The sequence below is a fragment of the Mobula hypostoma genome, chromosome 3 (assembly GCF_963921235.1).
Source record: "Mobula hypostoma chromosome 3, sMobHyp1.1, whole genome shotgun sequence".
Taxonomy (NCBI): Eukaryota; Metazoa; Chordata; class Chondrichthyes; order Myliobatiformes; family Myliobatidae; genus Mobula; species Mobula hypostoma.
Window position 1 is genome coordinate 205,739,756 of NC_086099.1, and position 25,351 is coordinate 205,765,106.

Consider the following 25,351-nt stretch of genomic DNA (forward strand, 5'->3'; position numbering starts at 1 on the left):
AGCCTGAATGCTTGAAACCATAGTGAACAAAATAGTTCTGAATGTCTTGCTGATTATCTCTCACCAATTGTCAGTAATAAAAATAACTGCTTTTCGAACACACACACAATTTAAAAACTGTTACCACTAAGCACAGTGTAGTGTCTAATGGCCACACAAGTGCATGCGACTGACAGTAGTTAGAACCTGTTCCGCAACTGTCTCCTGTTCCAACCAAGCAGCTGCCCCAATTAACTGATGGCCCAATTAACTGGAATCCAGTATAATTTGCATTTGAATAGAAAAAGCATACAAGGCAAATTGTTTCATAAGTACTTTATAGTTTTGTTTGATATTTACTATAATAAAAATGTTTATAAATAACTTTTACAAATATCTATAATTTTTTACATTTACAAACCAACGGTGGAAATGCTTACCATTTAATGACATGATATATTTCCTTCTATGGTTTGTATACAATTATACAGTTTTCCACAAAAGATAGTTCAAAGTTTCTAATTCATTGAGATGAGGTTCTGACCATTTCTTCTGTAGGTACTGCATCTCAATTGCTCCAGACTGCTTTGCCAACATGAGACCCGAAGATGCAGTTGGTTTCTCTGGATCACCTAGGATGGCCAGAGCTGCAATTCTGGGGACGGGGTGGGGGGGGGGGGGGACAGATGATAAGGAAAGGGAAATGGGAATATTTAATGGAAAAGCCTATTATTAATTATAAGGATACAAGTACCATCAGCATGGACATCAAAGTATCATTGACAGCTAAATATTCTGTCCAGGGTGTGGTTCATTTATTTTTCAATGTAGTGTTAATTCAAATGGAAAATCTCAGATTCAGAAATCTAAAAGGTATGTCATTTTTTGTTAAAGTTGCTATTTTCTTTTAAGACAATGAGTTTTATATATTGGAAGACTGCTTCATCAAGAAAATCCTGTTTCAAAGATATTAGCAGATCACAGATAGAATAATATACCACATGGCAGCATCAGATTTAAACAAAGTGACTGACATTTATTACTGTCATAATCTTTGGTATAAGCTATTTTCAGAAGGAATACCATTAACTAATTTGGCCACGTTTAACAAAAACGTTTGGGAGGTGTGAACTTGGTGAAGCTGCATCCAAAATATTCTGCACAGTTCTGGTCATTATACTATTGAAAGGATGTGATTAAGCTAGAGATTTAAGCAGAAAAGATTTACAAGGATACTGCAAGGACTGGAAGGCCATAAGCTATAGGAGCAGAATTCGGCCATTTGGCCCATCGAGTCTGCTTCGCCATTTCATCCTGGCCAATCTGTTTTCCCTCTCAGCTCCAATCTCCTGCCTTCTCCCCATATCCCTTCATGCCCTGACTAATCAAGAATCTATCAACCTCTTTCTTAAATATATCCAATGACGTGGACTCCACAGCCGCCTGTGGTAATGAATTCCACAGATTTGTCACTCTGTATGCCTTTATGTATACCATACTACTTCTATGATTCCACTGAGGAAAAAAAATATTGATATTGGCCGCATTGATTTCAAGACGTTGATTAAAATCTGGATTGGGTGTGGTGACATCTTACCCCAGCTGTAGCTTTCCCATTTGCCTTTCACCACTTCGCTTGACCAGATCATGAGATGATGAAATAAAACACATAGATAGTCTGTCTCCCCAAGTCATCTGCCAATTTCTCCTTCTTAAGGCATCCCATTTTATTCCATTCCTCTTGTCCCAAATTTAAAATCAGAGTCTTGAATTAAAAGGGAAGATTACATAGATTGGGATTGCTTTCTCTGGAGTGAGATTTAGAGGGATATGAGAGTGGCATGGCTTGAAGATTAGCAGGCTGATGAAGTGCGAGATGCATGTTAATGTAAGACAGTATAATGGTACTGGCACTATTATGCTGTTTCACATGAACAAGCACCTCACACTTTATGTTAATCTGCCAATCTTGAGACCATGTCATTCAGGTACTTGAGCTAATATTATTTTGTGACTGTATGTGCTGTGTGTGACTATACATTATGTACTGTGTTTTGCGCCCTGGTCCCAGAGGAACGATGTTTAATTTAACTGTATACATATACATGGGTGAATGACAATAAGCTTGAACTTGATGTGGTTCCAAGATTCCAATTACTTATCAACAAATCTATGTCAGTTCTCAGAACAATCCCTTCAGGCTCACTCCTCCTCTTAATTCTACTCCCTTTTACTTGGCCATCAATTCCTGGCTGATTTTTCTGCCATGCACCTACAACATCACACTTATCATTTACCTTCTTGCTTTCCATACTATCACTGGCATCCTTCATCAGTTCCTCATTTTACACTTTTTACCATAAACGTGTTCTGATGGATGGCTGTTGAATGAAACATTAACTCCATTTCTCTCTGCAAATATGCTGCCTAGCATGCTGAGTTCTTACATGATTTTTGCTTTTAGTTCCGATTTCCAGCAATTTTTCTTTTACTTGGTCTTGGGGAATTCCATTCTACGAAAACATCTATCTCCATAAACCTGAGGAGAGCCATCTGTCAGCAGGAGATTATTACCCTTTGGGGTTTTCTTTAAAGAAAGTTTTGTCAACCGCATTTGATCGCTTTGTAAAAGATTAGGAAAGTTTTGTTGACTTCAGGAAAATCAAGAGCTATGACAACCGGGCAAGAAAGCCTAATGTCCAAATCAACCATGATCTTACTGAAAGGCAAGACAGACTTGAGGAATCATTTCGATTAATCCCACTCATAATTTTAATGTTCTTATGCAACAACATAAAGGGTATTTACTGTGCATTAGCTACTAAGGAGAAATAGTTTTGGTGAAATCATTTCGGTGAAATAATTTTACTCACCTATCATGCTGAAGATTCTCCTCTGAAACTGGTTTAGAAACATCTTGCAACAAGTCCCACACATAAACATGAGACGCTGCATCAAGGACAAAAAACAGTCCAGGTCGTGTTAAAGCCCACAGCACATTCTGGATTGGACTGCCCCGAGTACTGTCATTCCACTGCAGAATAGGGCATTCATTTGTCACCGAGTGCAGTCTAATCGTTCCATCTGAACACCCAGCCTGCAAGATCACATGACAAGAAGTTTTTAAAACTAACTGAGAATAAAAATTTACACTTATCTTTTTCTGCTACTTACTGACAGTTACACTATCTGACATTTTTCAAAGACTTAAAGGATCATGTATCACTGAGTTTTATTGGTGATTCTGATCAAAACTATCTCTGACATTCATAAAATACTGCTCATTAATTTCTGAATGTCAGAAATATTAAACAGCATTAAAATCAATTATAGCTTTTACAGCTTGAAAAGATCTGCCCTTTGCTTAAAGGCAAAAGAGACTGGAACTTCGAACAAAAATCAGAATACTGGAAGAATTCAGATCAAGCACAATTATGGAGGCAAAAGGTGCAAATCAACACTCTAGGTTGAGGCCATGTACAGGCCAGAAATGCATCAAGACAGAGAGAAAAGGAAAGTTTTGACAGTATGAAAGGGGATGAGATAGAGTCTAGTCAGTGATAGGTGGAACCAGATGGGGAAGTGGATGTTTGGTAGATAGAACAAGGTAGAGAGAGTGGGCAGGAGGATGTGACCAAAGGTAGAAATAAGAAGATAGACAAGTGTATGTGGGTGTGGTTTACCTGAAACTGGAAAATCCTATGAGGTGTTTTCCCTCCAATTTATGTTTGGCCTCTCTAGGACAATGTAGAACACAAGCACAGACAGGATAGTGTGGGTTTGGAAGGAGAATGAAAACCATGTATAACTAGAAGCTCAATCTGGCCACTGCAGAGAAAAGTGCTGTGGAAAATAGTCATCTCATATCACTTTGTTTCACTATTATGGTGAAGGCCAAGTTCAGTAGGTCATTTTGATAGAGGTTCAGGTGAACCACTGTCTCCCTGCAGACCCCTTTTTTGTGTATTTCTGGTCCACTCACATTTGGCAGCCCACCCTATTCCACAGGCACTTTCCTGGAACTGAGGGAGGTATAATACTTGTCCCTTCACCTCTTCTCTCAGCATCATCCAGGGAACTAAACACCCCTTCCAGATGAGGCAGAGGCTCCAATTTTCCAGTTTCACATATTCCACACCCCGGTATTTTATTTGTACACATACCTAGTTTTTTCCCCTCCCTTTATTGACCTTCTCCTTTCCTCTCCCTTCACCTGATTCCATCTACCCATCATCTCCCCAAATGGTTCCACCTATCAACCTCTATTTTCTGCCCTTCCCCTGCATTATTATCATTCCTTTCAGAACACAGGAATAAGTCCTTCACAATGTCTGTGCTGACCATGATACCAATTTAAACGAATCCCATCTTCCTGCACATAGTCTATATCCCACTATTCCCTATCTGTTCATGTGCTTGTCTAAACGCCACTTCCCCTGGAAGCACTTTCCTGACACTTACCACAGTCAATGTGAAAAAAACACTTCCCTCATAACTTTTCTTTAAACTTTTCCCCTCTCACCTGAAAGACATTTCCACCTTGAGAAAAGTGGTATTTACTGCTCTATTCACTACCAGCCATCTCTTTCTTCTCAGTCCTGATGTATCATCTCAGCCAAAAACACCAACACCTTTTCCCTCTACAAATTGCCGAGTTCTTTCTCTCAGCTTTGCCAGCTATAAAAGCCAACTGGTGGAACCGTGGTGTGCTATATTACTTCGTCCACATTCTAGATGCCACACAGATGTTTCTATTGGATTTCAGGGTGCAGAAGGCCACCAAGCTGGGCCCCTTCATCCAGCTCAAGATGGGACATTATTTCTGGCATCGAGCTCAGTCCAATCTGACTTGGCTTAATGTTTATCCAATTATTTTTGATGTTATTTTATTGTCATTCCCAAATTGGAGAAAAATATGTAGCTTTACAGTATTTCCACAGTAGAATAGCATTCATTTGTCATTAATTGGGGAAATGCACAGTTCAGTCTTTCTTTTGCATCCTGTATTGAATTATTATATATCAAAAATAGAAGATGGGCCATACTCACATTATAGGGATAGTCAGCATGGCTTTGTGTATGGTAGGTTATGTCTAACCAATCTTATAGAGTGTTTTGAGGAAGTTACCAGGAAAGCTGATAAAGGCAAGTCAGTGGATGTGAACTACATGGACTTTAGCAAGGCATTTGACAAGGTCCCACATGGGAAAGTGGTCAAGAAGGTTCAGTTGCTCAGCATTTAGGTTGAGGTAGTAAATTGGATTAGACGTTGATCCTGGCCCTTTTCCTCTTCTTTTTCAGTCTTGATGAAGGGTCTCAGTCCAAAGCATCAACTGCTCATTTTCTTTCATAGATGCTACCTGACCTGCTGAGTGCCTCCAGCATCTTATGTGTGTTGCTCCAGATTTCTAGCATCTCTATTCTCTTGTGACCCCATTATAAAAAGGTTGAGATTTATCTGTGTTGTGAAACTTGTAACTAAACCTGTGATAGAAGTGTATTAAGCAAGCAAAACTGTAATTACAAAAGGGATATCCTGTGAACCAAGTTTCTATTCAGCAAATGTCAAATCATCCCTCCAGTCGATGGTAATACTACATACTTCTAACAGAAATCTTTCAACAGAATGGAGAATGGAAAGTACTATCTTTCCTGCCAGGCACTGTTGAAAAATTCTTAGATCGACTGCTTGTTATTTGCAGTTTATCACTTAATTATCTGCTTGTATTTTAAGTAGTTCTTATATGCATATAACAGTTTAATATGCTTCTCATGGCTATACAAAGTATAATTCCAGAAAGCTCTGGAAGCTTCTTTACTCTGCATTATTTAAATAAGTGTTTTCACATTGGTTGACATTGGTTTATTCCAGTTTGAAATGGTGCTGGTAAATCCCAGCAACTTCTGGCTGGTGACTAACAAGGAAAACCACTACTTTGTTAATCACACTTTTTCTGGCAAAAGATCATCGCAAGTAATAGTCTGTAACTTCCCTTTGCACTTGGAGGCAATTCAGTGAGGCGGAACTGAGGTGAGGCGAGGCAGTGGGCCTGTCACCAAGAGCAAGGAAGACCCACGGTTTGATTGGTATGAGCGCCAGGTTAAATTGGAAAAGTCAGGTACAGGTTGAATCAAGGAGGCGGGGATCCAGGCACCAAAGCGTATCAAGGTGATTAAACTCGATGTTTAGATTATGATTTTAGCGCCGAGCCAAATTGGAAAGAGTGGGTACAGGCCGAACCGAGGCAGTGAGGTCTCAGCCCCAGAGCTATCGAGGCAATTGAACCCAACATTTGGACGTTGATCTAGGCACCGGGCCAGATTGGTACGGTCAGGGTGTTGGGGCCCAAGGTTCAGCTCGCTGCTCTGCGACATCTACTCGGTTCTGTGCTGAAGTATGGGTCTCCATCTCTCTTTGTGGACTTCAGTTCAGGATGTTATTTGCTCGTGTTTATTGTCTGTATGGTTTGTTTTTTTTTTCTCTCTACACACTGGGTGTTCGATAGTTCTTTTTTATGGGGACTTTGGGGTTTCTTTAATTTGTAGCTGTCTGTTAGGAGATGAATCTCATGGTTGAATAATATATACATACTTTGATAATAAATTTTATTTGAACTTTGAACTCTGAATTTTTGATCTAAAAATGTTAATGAAATTTTCCTTATATCTATGGGTATAAAATAGCTAACCACAAAGCATCTTAGCTTTCCAGTCATTTTGTAGATCTATATCAATGTGTGTTCAACCTTCCCTTGTTCTACCAACATTTAATAAAATGATTATGAAGCAACAAGTTTTGTGCCTCTTTCCTGACTTCTGAAAGAACTTTGGATTAAGACACCAGAATCTAACAGCACCAAATAGACTGTGGGCAGCTGAGACCAGAATGTTACAACTGAAATCTAGGAAGAGCTGAAAAACAAAGTTCCTATTTCTAATCACTTTTCCTACCAGAACTACAGCTACAGAAGTCAAGTAACGACAAGAATATACTCCTGTATGACACTACTAATGTCAAAAGGCTGTTAGCTATTAGCTCAGACATAAACAATGAGCTAATGCATGGCAACAAAAAGACAATGCTATGGGAAAAGGGGAAATAAAAACAAGGGGAAAATCCTTGTTGACTGTAAAGTTAAAGATAAATAATTCATTTGATAAAATCAAATCAATTCTTACCAAGAACAGCGTTTTTCCAAAGTGACACAAGTCAATACAGGTGACTTGAGCAAATCTGGCATCATTAGTCTGAGGTTTGTATAGTCTAGGAGATGCTGGAAGGCCGTGACGTGTACCATGGCCCACAAGACCCTGTTAACAAAGTCGAAATGATTGCATCAATAGTGTTATAATTTGTACCGATATGAGATTTATTAAAACATTTTTTTGATAGAACAAAATTTTCCTTTTCACAGAGTGCCAGATTTTGTTATTACCAAACCAAAAATGTCTTTTACCAAGAGAAATGGTCAGGGAGGGTATCTGAGTTAGATTGGAACAAAGAATGCACCACACGGCCAACAAAAAAGGAAGACATAGCTATGATTTGTGTGGAATCGACAGCAATATTTCTCAATGACCGGAGTGAAATTAAGAACATATAATTTCACTCAGCTTCACCCAAAGGACTATAGTGGCTCAAGAAAGTTGCTCAACATTGCTTTCTATAGTGCAGTTATGGCCAGGGATTAAAATAAATGCCTCTTGGCTAAAACAGGGCAAGGGTGAAGCCAAGATTGTTCCTGAGGACAGCAAAAAGAAAAATGGGAAAGAACTAAAATTGTACAAAGGAAATAAGTCAGAAGCAGATTTACAAGATTAATGAGGAGTGGCATCCAATCATCAAAGTTTATGATCCTTGTCACCTTTTAAAAACACTAGATATGAAAAAAAGACAAATCGGAATGGCAAATTAGGGAATTTATGAAATAATTGGTGCTATTGAGGAAGAACAAAATCACTCAATATCATCAAGATCACTGTAGATTTGATGAAGCAAATGTGAAAACTAAGCCAAACCCCCATGAGGCATAGACAGTTGCTGAGAAAAGAAGAGTCACTTCATAAGGATAATTAGCAAATAAATTATCAAACCAACACAACACTTCATTAGGCTCCTATTTCCCTAATGGATGATTACCAAATACATGATGAATTGATTTTTTTTATTATTCTTTTCTATTTTTCTACATACCCAGTGAGAGAGAAAGATTTCACTGAAAAGACCTGGATTTTAATTCCTATCTCTAATCACTGTTGAGAAGGTGAAGCACTGCAATCATTCTGATGAAGATGCTCCCTTAGTATTATTGGATAGCGTTTCAGATTTTCCAGTGATAATATCTGATCAGCAACATTGAACATGCTTGCAAATGTAGGTAACAGAATTATGGGTTCTTACTGCTATAGTGTCAAATGCAGCTACTTTCACTAAAGCTTTTTGACCTTGTTTGGACTAAGGTTATAAAGGAATCAGGGGACACGTGGCCTCTGCAGTATCCAAATTAAGTTTGAACAAATAGGTTATTGAAGGGACAGCTTTGACAGCATAGTCAATAATGCTTTCAAACGCTTCCAAATGATTATGTAGATAGAATGGAAATTGGCCAGATTAAATCTTTTTTGATTTTTGTGGACAGATTCATCTGGATAACTTTCCACATTGGAGGAAAATGTTAACACTGCAGCTTGTCGGGGCAGAAATCTCCAACAATATAGGCTTGCAGACTTAGTTTCAATGCTCTCAATTCCCTTTTTGTTTAAACAAAGAATGGAGTGAGAGAGTTAACTAATGGCTATGAACTATATGGTAGGAACATTAGGAGGAGACCAAAAGGGATCATCCACTTGGCATTGGGACTGAAGGTGTTTGCTAACATTCCCATCTCATTTTGGGCACTTGTGCTGACTTCTGCATTGACTGAGAGAGGGAATGTTTCCTGCACCTTACTTAGATATTCATTATCATTCATGAAGTCAAATTGACGCAAAATCTGTTTCCCTTTTCACAGATGCTGCCAGTGTGTTGTGTATTTCCAGTATTTTCTGTTTCTAGCATGTTGCTTCTTCTATTCAACAAGCTTTGGGCTCTGTATTGTAGCTTCATCAAGTAGCCTCATTTGGCCTGCTGCTGCACCTGGAACATTTTAAACTTGTCTACCTTATTTTTAACATGAACTCAACCAGATGGAACATGATGACTAGGCCTGCATTTCTATAGGTTTTGATTTGTTTCAAAACAAAAGAACTAATACTCACAATATCTGTTCCAATAAAGAAATGATTAGGATCTGATGGCAGAAACTTGATATTCAGAGTCCGAGGACGTCCTAATTCTATGAAATTTCTTGGGAAAAAGCTGAAAATCCCAACAGAAAAGTAGAAACATCAAAAACATTACAAATCAACATATCAGAAGACCTATTCTGGGCCCAGTGTATTGATGCAATCACGAAGAACATCTGCCAGCATCTTACAAGGAAATTCAGCATGTCAACATTGATTCTGACAAAAGACTTCAGAGGTACAGTGGAAAATATTCACAGTGGTTGTGGAAAATCCAATGAACGAAAAATGCAAGGGGCTGCAGAGAGTAAAGGACTCAGCCAATCCCATCAAGAGTACAGCTCTCCCCATCATATACAAGAGGCAATGTCTCAGAAAGGCAGCATCTTTCAGCAGGATCCTCCATGAACCAGGCTATGTACTATTCTCGATGCTGCTATCAGCACGAGATACAGGAACCTGGAGACCTCAAAATTCAACACCAGCTTCTCCCCCACAGCAATCAGGCTCTTGAACAATATGAAAAACTCTTAACACTACCTCAGACTACATTTCTTTTGCTCTCTCTTTCTTGCAATAGCCTCATGTTTTTATTGTTTATTTTTGTGCACAGTAATGCATAATTTATGATAATTTAAGTTTGTTATCTTATGTTTATCATGTTTATATTGTACTGACCTGCTGCTGTAAAAGCTAATTTTCATGGCATTTATATCCTGTATATGTATGCCTAAGATATCAAGTTTACGTTCATTGTTTTTGTACAAATTAGGTTCTTGATCTACTGAATGGTACAAAAGCAGACCAAAATGATGTTATCAAAATGCCATTAAATCAACTCAGTGAACCACATGATTCAAATCCAAGGAACTAAAAGCATGAAGGTATGTAGCCATTGTTAAGTCAAACTCTCAACAGTCATCCAAAAAGTTAAGAGATAATCTTTTGAAATTATCTGTTTCATTTTTTAAGTGAAATTATGTCTGCACCGCACATTAATGTGGGAAGTAAATAATCAATCACAAAAGGACTACAGACTGATAGATCCCAAAGTAGCTTAGAAAAACTATAAGAAAAGAATTACAAAGAAGAAGCAAGTGCCTTTCAATAGATAAGGGGAATGCAACAGAAAAACAAACCAGAGGAAACATCAGTGAGTTCAACGAAATGCTAACAATAGTCAAAGAGTGTTCAGGTACATAAGCAGCAAGCACATGATAAAATGAAGTACTGGTATAATTAGAGAATAGTCAATTACTGAGTAATTATCTTCCATCTGTCTTTACTCAGCAAAGTAAGAAATGCTTTAGGAATGACACAGGAGGTAATGGCAAAAAGATTCCACGCTCTTAAGTAGAGTCAGTTAGTTCAGACCATTTGTATAAAAAGGCAGATAACCTATAAGTAGTACAACCTCAAGTAAAAGATAATAAAATTTACGTCATAGAAAGAGTAATTTGGTTCATCAAGTCTTTGCGAGCTCCATAATATAATAATTTGGACTACAAATAGTCTAAGTAAAGTCACATCAGCCCAATTTAGCAATTCCAATTATGGCTTAATTATAAAAAATAAAAACAGTATATTATCTAAATAGCTGAGCATCGACAGGAGCTGCAGATGGATTGGGTGTCTTAGTGCATGATTCGGAGAGCTAGTATGCAGGTAAAAGTAATTAAGAAGGCTCACAGAATGACATCATTTATTGCTAGGGAAACTAAATGCAAAAGTAGGAAAGTTGTACTTCATCGAAAAAGCGTTTTGATGAGACCTCATTTAGAATATCATTAGAGTATCATCATATAGCAGTTGTCTCCTTCTTTACGGAAGGATTTAAATACAGTACAGGCAGCTCAAAGAAGATTTACTTAGTTAATACCCGAATTGGGCTGGTTGTCTTGTGAGAACAGGCTAGCTTTTTGCTAAGAAGTCTTAAATTAAATGTAAGATCCTTAGGAGTCTTAACAGGCTAATTATGGAAATGATGCCTCCTTTTGAGGGAGATTGTTTTCTCTCGCAATGGGTCATGAGCCTTTAAGTCTCTTTTGTTCAGAATACAATGCAAGTATGATCTTTCAATATTTTTAAAGCAAAGCTAAATAGATACTTGATAAGCTAGAGGGTGAAAGTGACCACAGGTGGAAAGGAATACAGAGTTGAGGTAACAGTCAGATCTTCCATGACCTTACTAAATGGCAAAGCAAGCATGAGAGGCCTATTCCTATTTCTAATGAATATATGTGTTGTTTCTCCATTAAGCCTGTTTTAAGTAAAAGTGATGTCACCACCAGACACATCTTCCCCATCCCTCTCCTTTCAGCATCCAGAAGGGAACATTCCCTGAGAAACGATCCTGTTCATTTTTCCAAATCAATCAATCCCTTTCTCATGGTACTTGAACCTAAGATATTCAACATCTAGCCTTACATCCTTTCTTCCTTCTATCCAGGGACCCAAATTTTCCTTTCATATCATTTGAATGCTTTTCTTGCATCGTACCACAGAGGTACCTCACTTAGCATTCAGAATGCTTTACCAGGAAATAGAGGACAAATGGAATCAGCACTAAAAAGGACCAATTGTATACATATTTATGGTTTAAAAAATTCAAGTGGTTGCAGGCTGACGAGCTTGTTACCATATTGCCATACTGCCTGGCTAGGGAGAGCTGTTTAGCTAAAATAAAAATATAGAGGGACAACAACTTTCATCAGACACAAGAGGCGATGAGAGAGACTGCAAAGTGCAGGAAATCTGTTAACACATGAAGCAGGTACTATCAGTCTCCAGCAACATCTATCTTAGCCTTAATTATACTCAAAGGGTTTTACCTCCACAGCTGTTTGTGGATGGAACTCCAAAGACTCACAACCTTGTGTTACATACCTCATGGAGATCTTGTGACTTTCTTGTGACAATGACGTAATGGTCTTTTGGAGGTCACCTGATGTAATTTTCCCGCCGATGTGGGGTCACATGATGACATGTTAACCACGGGTATAAAAGGGAAGACCCCTGGTGACGCAGTTAGTTTTCCAGTTAGAACTTCAATGAGATACTTTTAAACGGATTTTTATGTTCTGTTGTAAGGTATAGAAGTACTGGGCCAACCATTTGACCAATCGCTGCCAGGTTTGTTAATGTATCTTTTCAGTAACATTGGAGAGTGAAGACGGGACCCTGAAGGAGACGTTCGACGGGTTTGGAAAGGATCGACCATTATTGAATTCGTTCAAGAGTGATCTGTATGAGATAGCCTCTGCTAAAAGTGGCAGAAAAGGCAATGCAGGATCTATTCTACGGAGGAAGAGGTCAGTGCCTTTATACCGTTTTATTTCCGTCGTCATGAATCCTGCGGACAAGGCAAGATCCGACTGGGAGTGGCAGTGACATCGTGTCTTCCAGGAATTCATTATTTCATAAAAGTCTCTCCTAATTGACTATATAAATCTCTTGGACTTTAAAATTTACCATTCAAAGAATTGTGTTTGAATTTATTGCTTTAAGAACTGGTTTCGCATTTATCGCTTTAAGAGTTAGTACTGAGTAGCAGTTTAATGAATAGCCACATAGCTGTTTACTTCCGGTTAGGGTTTTCGTTTGTTTTTTTTTCATTGTTTATCAGGGTTTAATAAATCTTGTTTGTTTATAAATCCTGACTCGATATATTCATTGTTGCCGATCATGTGACACCTGAGAAAAGAAATTTTTCCTCATCTCAGTCTTAAATGGATGCCCTCTGCTTCTGGATTCTCCCATGAAAGGAAACATCCTATTGGGTTTTATCCTATCTCGCCTCTAAGAATCTTATACATTTCAATGAAATCACTCTCTCATTCTTCTACACTCTACTGAGCACACTATTTAATGTTTCTTTCTTCAGAAAACCACTCCATACCTTGATCATCCTACTGAAAGTTCCCTAAACTGGGTCCAAAGGAATAAAATTGTTTACTCTAGATGTGATCTCACTTGTGCTCTGTACAGTAGCAACACACAGCACACTGCCCATAGCACAAATAGCACATATGGTTACGAACAACACACAGTCACAAAGAAAAAAAATAAAACTATCATCCAATTCATTGAGCAGCATAGCCTGTAGGATGATGGTAATTGTCCTGGTCCAGCTTGCTCTTCCATTGAGCAAACACTGGAGAGCAGCACCAATGGGAGGGGCCAGTCCCCAATGCAGGACTTCCCCACAAAAACCTCTGCTCTCTTCCACACCGCCCTGGTGTCCCTTCTCCTGGGTGGCTGCAACAGGCGATTCTGCGGTCCAAGGGCCTAGTCCTCACCACAGCTAAGGCGATGCATCTCACCCGGCGTATGTCTCGCCAATGAACCAGTGAACCAGACTTGCAGTATACTTCTTCTTCTTCGGTTGTCCATTGGTGAGTTCTTTGATGACTATACAGTCCTATCCTGGACCCACAAGCTCTATTGCAGGTGGGACATGTATATGTAGTAGTGGTGGCAACCACGGTTGCATTTCTCCTGGCTCTCTTCTGCTGTCTTCTGGTTGTTTCTTCCATCTCCAGAATACGAACCCTGTCCCTACACAGCTGTCGCCAAGTGCTACGGTCAGCAGCAACATCCTCCAGGACCTCGGGTCTGATCTTGCACTTCCTTAGAACATTCTTCATCTGATCCTTATAGTGCTTCTTCGGCCCTCCAGCTGAGTGTCAACCATGATGTAGCTGGCTGTATAACACTCTGCGGGCTAGCCGACATGGGGGCATCCTTATCACTTGCCCCAGCCACTGCAGCTGACACTGGGTGATCAAGGCCTCAATACTTCTGCAGTTGGTCTTTACAAGTATTTCAGTATGAGGCACCCACTCACGCCAGGTAATTCCCAGGATGCTCTGGAGGCAGCTTATATGGAAGCGCTCCAAGGACTTGATGTGATGGCTGTAGGTTACCCAAGCTTCACAGCTATAAAGGAGGGTGGTGACACAGACTGCTTGGTATACGGAGACCTTTGTGGAGGGATAAAGGCTCCTGTTCTGAAAGACTCTACGTCGAAGTCTCCCAAAGGCAGCTGATGCCTGTTTAATGCGGCTCTAGATGTCGTTGTCAATGCCGCTATCCTCAGAGAGAATGCTCCCCAGATATTTGAAAGATGGCACTGCTGACAGCTTTTCATCACCAACAATGAAGGCAGGTAGAGTGGGTGGAACACTGGTACTCCATTGGCAAACCACTTCTGTCTTGGTGGTATTGACAGTCAGCCCCATCCTGCTGTACGCTCTCACCGCCACATCAAGGACAGTCTGAAGATCCTCCGGAGTATGGGCCACAAGAGCACAGTCATCTGCATACTGCAGCTCCAGGACCCACTCTTTATGGAGTTTGGTGGTCGCGTGGAGCATCCTGATGTCAAAGATGTTGCCATCTAATCTGACGTCCACTGCCACACCGCTGTTGTCTTCAATCTCGTTGTGAAGAAGCTTGGTAACACACAAGAGGAAGATATTAAAGAGCACTGGCGCTAGCACACACCCCTGCCTCACCCCTGTGTGTACAAGGAAGGACTCGGACTCTTGTCCTCCTTTGGTCACCCGAGCAGTCATCCCATCGTGGAACTGGCGGAGGATGTTAACAAATTTATTGGGTCAGCCAAACCTGAGGAGGACATCCCATAAGAGCTGTCTTTGCACAGTGTCAAATGCTTTGGAGAGGTCTACAAAGGCCATAAACAGGTTCTGACGTTGCTCTCGACACTTCTCCTGAAGCTGCCGGACTGTGAAGATCATGTCAATCGTACTCCTGTTCTTCCTAAATCCACACTGCGATTCAGACAGCATTGACTCAGTGATGTTGCTGATGAGTCTCTGAAGTATCACCTTAGCCAGGACCTTTCCAGCAACAGAAAGGAGTGATATGCCCCTACTATTGCCGCAGATGGCCTTGTCACCCTTGTTCTTATAAATGACAGCAATATTTGTGTTTCTCCATTGCTGTGGGATGTTCTCATCAGTCCAGACCTTGGTGATGTACTAGTAGAGGGTGCGCATAGACATGTATCCTCTGTTCTTCAGTAACTCAGCAGGGATATTGTCAGTGCCAGGGAACTTGTTGTTCTTAAGGAAATGGACAGCTGATAGTGCCTCCTGGAAGGTTGATGGTAGGCTGAGGTCGTGGATAGGAGGAAGTTCAGGCAGTTCGTCCAGGATGGTGGGCCTCTGCGTCAGAGTCCTGATTAAGCAGGGTGTTAAAATGCTCAGCCCACCTCAGCAGAATGGTATTCTGATTCTTCAGAAGTGTTAGACCATCTGCAGTATACTCGATTACCAAAGTCCAACAGGGCCTTGCATCCAAGACAAATACTCACAGCGTCTCAGCACAACACGGTATCCAACAAGTCCAGGTGCCAACATAACAATGGTATGCAGTAAGTCCAGCTCCATCATTATCCTGTAAGTAGCTGATGGCATAGATCCTGCTGTACTTGATGTTCTTAGCATCCAATTGTGATGGTAAAAATGGCGTAAAGGACGAACAATTACACCTTTGATCGGACTCAGAGTGGTCACTGCATCCGAGCATGCCACCATTCTACCAGAAGGTGAGATTCATTTGGCTCTTCCTACTTATTCTACCCGAAGAATACTTTTCATTATTCATTTGCCATTACCACGTGATTTCAGCTGACAGTAACACTACAGGTGTCCCCAGCTTTTCGAATATTCGCTTTACGAAACCTCACTGTTACGAAAGACCTACATTAGTTACCTGTTTTTACTAACAGAAGGTGTTTTCACTGTTACGAAAAAAGGCAGCCAAGCTCCTCCCCTGGAACTGCATTCTAGCGGCATTGCTTAAACATGTGCCTCTGATCTGGGCCGACATTTACGTGCCGGGCGGCACCTAATTAATTAGCTTGTTTATTTCGGTTTTTTTCTTAAAGATGTGCTGGGTGCGTCCTAGCTACCCCTGCACACTTCGCAGATTGGTATCGATCCGCAGCCTGGAGGTTGGGGTCCACTGCACCACCCCAGCCTCCAACGACTCAGCCTAACACACCATCATCAGTGTGCTCGGCGCCGTCTTCCCGATTCCGGTAAGTGATACTACACTGTACATATATTATTTCTGCTTTATATAGGCTGTGTATTTTTATGTATTATTTGGTATAATTTGGCAGCTTCATAGCTTAAAGGTTACTGGAGAGAGTGTTTCTGCCGAGAGCACTTGTGTGAGATTTTCGCTAAAGTGGACAGCTCGGCAATGATTGCAGAAAAGTATTTCTACTTTATATAGGCTGTGTATTTATCATATCATTCCTGATTTTACTATATGTTACTGTTATTTTAGGTTTTATGTGTTATTTGGCATGATTTGGTAGGTTATTTTTTGGGTCTGCAAACGCTCACAAATTTTTCCCATATAAATAAATGGTAATTGCTTCTTCACTTTACGACATTCCGGCTTACGAACCGTTTCATAGGAACGCTCTACCTTTGAATGGCGGGGGAAACCTGTATTGTATTATTCAATCTCTATTGGTCTACATTGCATCACAAATCTTTCCTTTATTTTCCCTCTTCCTGTCTCCACTTCCGGTGTAATTTTATACGTGTTTTATCTCCCACATTTGCCAGTTAGAAACCATAGAAAAAAACTACAGCACAGAAACAGGCCTTTTGGCCCTTCTTGGCTGTGCCAAACCATTTTCTGCCTGGTCCCACTGACCTGCACACGGACCATATCCCTCCATACACCTCCCATCCATGTATCTGCCCAATTTATTCTTAAATGTTAAAAAAGAACCCACATTTACCACCTCGTCTGGCAGCTCATTCCACACTCCCACCACTCTCTGTGTGAAGAAGCCCCTCCTGATGTTCCCTTTAAACTTTTCCCCCCTCACCCTTAACCCATGTCCTCTGGTTTTTTTCTCCCCTTGCCTCGGTGGAAAAAGCCTGCTTGCATTCACTCTATCTATACCCATCATAATTTTATAAACCTCTATCAAATCTCCCCTCATTCTTCTGCGTTTCAGGGAATAAAGTCCTAACCTATTCAATCTTTCTCTGTAACTGAGTTTCTCAAGTCCCGGCAACATCCTTGTAAACTTTCTCTGCACTCTTTCAACCTTATTAATATCCTTCCTGTAATTTGGTGACCAAAACTGAACACAATACTCAAGATCTGGCCTCACCAATGCCTTATACAACCTCATCAAAACATTCTAGCTCTTATACTCAATACTTCGATTACTAAAGGCCAATGTACCAAAAGCTCTCTTTACGACCCTATCTAGCTGTGATGCCACTTTTAGGGAATTTTGTATCTGTATTCCCAGATCCCTCTGTTCTACTGCACTCTTCAGTGCCTTACCATTTACCCTGTATGTTCTACCTTGGTTTGTCCTTCCAAAGTGCAATACTTCGCACTTGTCTGTATTAACCTCCATCTGCCATTTTTCAGCTCATTTTTCCAGCTGGTCCAAGTCCCTCTGCAAGCTTTGAAAACCTTCCTCACTGTCCACTACACCTCCAATCTTTGTATCATCAGCAAATTTGCTGATCCAACTTACCACATTATCATCCAGATCATTGATATAGATGACAAATAACAATCGACCCAGCACCGATCCCTGTGGCACACCACTAGTCACAGGCCTCCACTCTGAGAAGCAATTCTCTACTACCACTCTTTGGTTTTTTCCATTGAGCCAATGTCTAATCCAATTTACCACCTCTCCATGTATACTTAGCGACTGAATTTTCCTAACTAACCTCCCATGCGGGACCTTGTCAAAGGCCTACTGAAGTCCATGTAGACAACATCCACTGCCTTCCCTTCATCCACTTTCCTGATAACCTCCTCGAAAAACTCCAATAGATTGGTCAAACATGACCTACCATCCACAAAGCCATGTTCACTCTCCCTAATAAGTCCCTATCTATCCAAATGCTTGTAGATTCTGTCTCTTAGTACTCCCTTCAATAGCTTACTCACTACCAACGTCAAACTTGCCGGCCTATAATTTCCTGGATTACTTTTCGATCCTTTTTTAAACAACGGAACAACATGAGCCACTCTCCAATCCTCCGGCACTTCAGCCGTAGACAGCGACATTTTAAATATATCTGCCAGGGCCCCTGCAATTTCAACACTAGTCTCCTTCAAGGTCCGAGGGAATACCCTGTCAGGTCCTGGGGATTTATCCACTTTAATTTGCCTCAAGGTAGCAAGTACCTCCTCCTTTTCAATCTGTACAGCTTCCATGATCTCACTACTTGTTTCCCTTAATTCCACAGACTTCATGCCAGTTTCCTTAGTAAATACAGATGCAAAAAACCCATTTAAGATCTCTCCCATTTCTTTTGTTCTAATGATAGATCATCAACCTGAAACACTTGCAGCTCTCTGGTCCGCTCTTCCGTCTCTATCAACCACTCCCATTCTTAAGATATTTTCCCATGCAGCAGATGGAAATGCAATGCCTTCCTCTCCCATCACCTGGGGCAGACAGAGTTCTCCAGGTGATGCAGCAAACTAATTGTACTTCTTCCAATCTAGTGTACCACATTTGGAATTCACAATTCTTCTATAATGGAGAAACCAATAGCATATCAGGAGACGTGGAGCACTTACATTTAACTGAGCTTTGTTGCCATTAGCACTCGCCAGTCCATTTGTAAGACTGGCTCAGTTTTAATTTTTCTATTAGCACAGTTCGATTGGCTGGGCATAATTTGCAGTTTAATGTTTTGCAATCTTTAGCTCCTTTAGCCAATATTTCATAGCTTTTATATTCCTCCATTTAGGCTTTCTCTCTCACCCTCCATGAATCAACCAGATGACCTCATTTATAATTTAACCTCACGACAACCCTGGCTTCCCTTTGTCCCCACCCCTTCTTCTCTGCAACTATAAGTCAAATTGTTTTCTTCTTCTTTTTTCTCCCATTCTGACAAAAGGTCTTCAAACTAATGTTTGATCTAATGGTTCTTTTCCCACAAACATTGTCTGATCATCTCAATGCTTCCAGATTTTACTACTTTTATTTCAGATTTTCAACATCTACAGATTTTTTTAAAAATTCAACATGAATGTTTTGCCCGTTTCCTGCTCCATACAAGATACTTGACCTCCTGGGTACTTGCTGCATTTTCTCTTTTTATTTCATATCTTTACAGTACTTCTTCTTGGATTACTATTTAAATCACCATTAAGAACACAAAAATATTATAAATAGAATCAGGAAACCTAATGTAGGTTTTCAACCCAAACTGTCGAAAATTTCTTCTCCCTCCCTGTATCCCAATGTAGATTCACTTCAATCGCTTAATTCCTCCTGTAGATGGTATGCTGCTCCAGATTCCAGCATCTGCAGCCGGTTGTATCTCCCATACAATCTTACCTGATAGCGTCAATAGAAGAGCTGTGGATCAACTTCATCTTCCCACCAGGGATCAGTCCTGCAAAATAAGACAAGATTTCCAAGGGAGCTTAGATGAAACATGACTTATTTTCTTCACCATCACTTAATTTGTTAAGTTCTTCTCTTGATTCCTCTGCCTTAATTGAATCGTAAATAATTTTGCAATCTTCCATTCTATCTTTTACCCTACTAATTTCCACTTAACTCTTGCCAGCAGTACAGTCTAAATGCTATCATTGTACTATACAACATCAAGTTCTCGATTTCATAGAGCCTATTATCAGTAAAATCGAAGCAATCTCTTTGATTTAAAATTGAATTTAAATCCTCCTGTACTAAATTCAGCTGAACAGGTGGAGACTGTATCTTCATTTGCATTATAATGTTTCACACTCTCCATATGCATATGATTGCCTAGAATGAACCAAAGAATCTCATCCCTCATATCAAGTTCTTCCAAGACCTCACCTTACTACTTTCTATTCCAGTTTTTCCTATTTTAAAGATATTGGGTTTATTTGTCGCATGCATATCAAAATGTCAAAATATACAGTAAAATATGTCATTTTATCTGAAGTTTTTTAAAATTTTCAACATGAACTGTTAATCTGTTCCTCACTCTACAGATGCTGCCTAACCTGCCGAGCATTTTAGTATTTTCTGTTTTCAGACCTCCGGTTAGCTTGTCTAGTGCTTCTTTATTCTTTAATCCTCTAACCACAGATTCCTTGTTCTTTACTTCACTATGTGTTCAGTCAGTATTCTATAGCTTTTCATTTCCAACACCTCAGCATCCTTCTCCCCTTTATTTCACAATATCATCTTCAAATCCCCTTTTTGAATGATCTTTGTTTCACTCCCCACATCCTTGTGTTTCTTTTTTGCTTTCTCATGTAGCAATTCATGTCCTTAAGACAAGAATTAACATGTTTTAACACGTGTTTTCTCAAACCTTGTTAAGGGCTTCAATGTTTACAGGGAAAAAGCAGGAGAATCAGTTGACAGGGGAAATATATCTACCATGATCAAATGGTAGAGCAGACTCGATGGGCTGAATTGTCTAATTCTGCTCCTGTTTCTTATAGTCTATGGTTTACAGCCAATTATTTAACGTCAAAGTATTTCATCCCCCAAATACTCTGCAACTAATTTCTACCAAGCAAACAAAATAATAACAAATATTGTGTCACTTCAAGGATAAATGTTGACTTTGGATAAGGAGTACCTGTCCTCTATTTGGTATTTGGTATGGTGCTTTGGGATTTTTTAGCCCCCTGTAAAAGCAGATGGAGTCATATATTATGTTCAAGATGAGGTTGTTCTTCAACTGCATAAATTTAGATTTTGCGCTCACATCTCAAGGTTGGCTTTGAACCTGACTTCCTAACTCAAGGGACAAGAACGCTATCAAATCAGAAAGGTAGTATTTTAATCTAGATTTTCATTCAATTAGTTTTCCTATTGCATTATATGTATGCCAAACATACCTAAATCAGTCAGAGAGCCAGCAACATCTGCCTTTTGGAGTTCAACCACAACCTGAAAGAAAGAGCCTGCATTTAAAAAGCGCATTTCACTTCCTCAACAGCAATACTTTACATTTATACAGCATCTTAATATAAATGTTGTATAGGAATATTATCAAACCATGTGGAGATACAAGATCATACACAAAAGCTAGGTGGCAGCACAGGCTGTATGAATGTAAAAGGGTTTTAAGGGATATACAGGCTAAGTGAACAGGCAAGGACATGGCAGATGAAATATAAAGCGAACAAACAAGAAACCGACTTCGGCAGAATGGGGAACGAACCGGAAGTTAGAGAAATCAGGTTGGAGGCTAGCCAGACACAACATGTTGTGTCGCACCTCCAACCTGCAAGTGGCTTCATCGTGGCACACCTCATAACCCTCAATCTCTCCCCATAAGACATGGTCTCCAATCCAGGCAGCATCCTGGTAAATAGGTTAAGATTTTATTTCCTGGCATGTAGGAGAATGAGGAGCGATCTTATAAAGGTATCAAAAGTATGAAAGGTAATAGCTAGGGTGCACACATGCAGGTTTCCCCCCTCAGGCTGGATAAGACTAGAACTACAAGTGTTTGGAGGGATATGTTTGGTACTGGTGCACGTAAATGGGACCAAGCTGAAGATGGGCCACAGTACCTGTTCCATGACTCTATGAGAATGCATTCCCAATGCACTGGATAAAGAATCCGCTTATGTTTACAAGTCAAAACGTTGTTCATGTCAATATAGTGTATAACTTAGTAGAAAGTGTAAAGATACCCACTGCAGAGGCTGCAGGGGTGACAGCTGCTATTGAAATTACCCTGGTGAGTTTCCAGGAAGTTGTAGAAATGATAGCCATTGCTGCCACAGTGTGCCAATAACATTTGTCATGAATGGTTATAGAGTCAGAGTTAAACAGCACAGAAACTTGGGTGGCACGGTACCATAGTGGTTAGCACAATGCTTTACAGTACAGGCGACCAGGGTTCAATTCCCACCACTGCCTGTAGGTTCTCCCCATGACCATGGGGGTTTCCTCTGGGTGCTCCAATTTACTCCCACAGTCCAAAGACCTACCGGTTGGTAGGTTAATTGGTCATTATAAATTGTCCTGTGACCAGTCTAGAATTAAATAGGCTGTAAGACCCTACTCTGCACTGTATCTCAATAAAATAAAAATAGATAAAAACAGGTCCCTCAGCCTAACTGAGGTGCCCCACAAATATGCCCATTTGCCAGTGCCCAGTCTACAAACCTCCAAACCATTCTAATCCATCCACCTGTCCAAGTGTCCTCCAAAAGCTGTCATTGCATCTTCCTCAATTACCTCCCTATCAACACACTTCACATCTCTGTGTAAAAAAAAGTTGCCCCTCAGGTTCCTATCAAACCTTGCCACTCTCCCCTCAAACCCATGCCTTCCATTTCCCGAATCTCGACTGAGTGTATTCATCCTATCTATGACCCATTTAAGGGGGATGTAGGGTGATAATATTTAACTTAATAACTTGGAATGGTGAAAATCATTCAGGGTTTACTCCTTGGTCAGCACCAGTGATTTTGACTGCAAACACATTAGACAATAGACACCATTGCAATGTTCTTATGATCAGTATGTCTTTTTACATTTGCTGACAGCTTGTAAAATGAGATTGGCTACTTCAGCTATGTACTGATAATTGCTGGCTCTTCTGAAATCAGAATCAATGAGTGGCAGTAAAATTGTTGGCACAGTAAGATGAATTAGATGGTCTCGCTACCTGTGTACAATTTTACATTGCACTTCTTCAATTATCTAATTCCTTTTTCATATTTAATGTAACAACTCATCTTTCATAAGTGGATTCTATCACATAATATTCATGTTTTTTAATATTTTTCCTTCCAACGGAGAAGAGACCATTGATCGCATTGAGTTCAGTCATAGCCCAGGCCCTGGCTCAAGCCCAAGAATGGGGAATGAGCCTATGTCTCGCCATTGCTGGAGCGGACTTGGAGTTACTCAAAGTGGCAAAATCAAGGCAAAGCAGAATCAAGACGGTCCTGCCTGGGCTTGAGAGCAAGGACTGAATTGCTGTTTAGCTGAATTAAGCACCGGGCCAGATTGGAAAGGTCAAGTATGGGCCGAATCAAAGCAGCAGAGAGTGAGGAACAACCTGAGATTTGGCCTATCTAAGTTCCAGGCAGGATTGAAAAGGTTAGGGTGCTGGGGCCAGAGGCGAGGGATGGACCAGTGTTCAGCTCATTGTTCAGGTTTATTCGTCTCTGCACTGAATTGAGGCTGTTGGCTGCAAATAACAAGCTCCTGGACCAGCTGCCACAGTGGTGACTGGCTTTTATGAACTTCAGTTCTGAATGTTATTTGTTTACTTTCATAGTTTGAATGATTTGTCTTATCTTCTGCACATTGAGTGCTAGACTGTCTTCTTTTTTTAATGGGTTTTATTGGGTTTCTTTGCTTTATAGCTGCCTGTAAGGAGATGAACTTCGAGGTTGTACGTGGCATATGTACTTTGATAATAAATGCACTTTGAGCTTTAAGCAAGCAATGGCGAGTTTAGCCCACTGTGTCCATGCCAGCCATTAAGTACATATCTGCACCAATCCTATTTTCTAGCACTTGGCCCTAGCCTCCCACATCAATTAGATACTTCTGTGCTGTGAATGTACTCAAATCAACTATCACTTCACTCAGTGCTTCCATATTTCCAGCATCCTGTGTGAAGAAAAAGTCAAATCCCTTCTCAATGCCACCTCACGAAAGCAAGCTCCTCAATCTCCTCTCCCTCATTATTTCTCTGTGACCGATCTTCATGCTCAAGTGTCCCTATTTCTCACCCACCTCTGCAAAAGGAACAATTTATAGTGGCCAATTGACCTATCATGACTTCAGAACTGGAACACCAAAGGGAACCACATAGTCACAAGGCAAATGTACAAATTCCACACAGATATCGCTGAAAGTCAAGATTGAATCCATGTCACTAGTGATGTGAGGCAATACATGTTGCACCACAGTGCTCCCTTACAATTCATGAACTGAAAAATTGTTTTTTTAAAATTATATGCTTCCTTAACTAAAACTAAATGAGGTTGGTGTAAAAACTTTGCAAAATATAAATAACAATGGAGTTCATCCAGAGTGTGATTGCCATAAGCACATTTCAAACATCACAGTCTAAGTCAGTGGTTCCCAAAGTGGGCAACCTCGGCTCACTGCGGATGGTAGGAGTGTCAAAGGGGGCGATAAAGATAAAGAAGGCAGTGGGGGTGCATGGTAGCAAGGGGGGCAGTGGTGGGACAACAGGCTTCATTTAGGAAATTAATTACTTATTGGAAGCCGTTAATATTCAAGCCTCATAATTGATTACAATGATCACATAACCACCTCATCTCTTGCTAGCCCATCGTTCTCTTGGACTTTGCTTGAAGAACGTTATGTTTGCTAAAAAGCAATGTATTTTGCTCATCAGGAGAAATCTGGACTGAAGAAGTTGTATTATTTATGGGCCTGACGCCCCAATTATTGCTGTTCACTACTGTAGTACGTACAGTGTTAGCTACAATGATTCCCACAGTCTAATCGCATAGACTCAATTCCTGTGAATTACAGTATCGTCTTCAACAGGGTATAAAGTTCAGAATCTGCCCTTTCAAATGATCTTGACCGCATTTCTCTAGCCCACGGCCCAGCTGAGATATTGCTGCCCCACTTTATGTACCTTCAGGCAGAGAGTCCAGTTTTGCCTGAGTTTGGATGATGTCATAACTTTCTCCTTTATTGATCACAGTGCTTGAGATATGATTTAAACAACAGGCGATTAACTGTGGTCAATAATCCATAAAGAAAATGGCAAGAAGCAGACCAAAAAATGTGCAGATAGTATCGTGTAGAGTATGCATTTATACCTGCACCAAACAACCAACAGCAGCCAATGTGTCTGTTGTGTAAAGAAGTTATTTTCAAATGAGGCAATGAAACCATCCAGGCTCGTTGAATGTTTGAAAAGAATACTCTGATAAAGCGAACTTAGCTATTTTCAGTCATTTTGTGAAAATTTGCAGAAACGGAAAACACTTCAAAAACACATTAGGTTCTGCGGATGCTGGAAATCCAGAGCAACGCACACAAAATGCTGGAGGAACCCATTAGGTCAGGCAGCATCTATGGAAA

General features: G+C 40.3%; 1 protein-coding gene across 5 annotated transcripts in view; it reads right to left on the minus strand.

The window, feature by feature from the left end:
• Positions 1-307: 307 nt before the first annotated feature.
• Positions 308-25,351, minus strand: part of dync2i1 (dynein 2 intermediate chain 1) — a 92,916-nt gene continuing 67,872 nt past the window's right edge. For all 5 annotated transcript variants that reach the window (XM_063044406.1, XM_063044410.1, XM_063044409.1 and 2 more), the window contains 6 exons: positions 21,151-21,202; positions 19,643-19,700; positions 9,238-9,337; positions 7,159-7,290; positions 2,853-3,076; positions 308-634 (listed from right to left, as the gene is read on the minus strand). In XM_063044406.1, the coding sequence (XP_062900476.1) occupies positions 463-634; positions 2,853-3,076; positions 7,159-7,290; positions 9,238-9,337; positions 19,643-19,700; positions 21,151-21,202 (738 nt within the window). In that variant the 3' untranslated portion in view covers positions 308-462. The remainder of the gene's footprint in view (positions 635-2,852; positions 3,077-7,158; positions 7,291-9,237; positions 9,338-19,642; positions 19,701-21,150; positions 21,203-25,351) is intronic.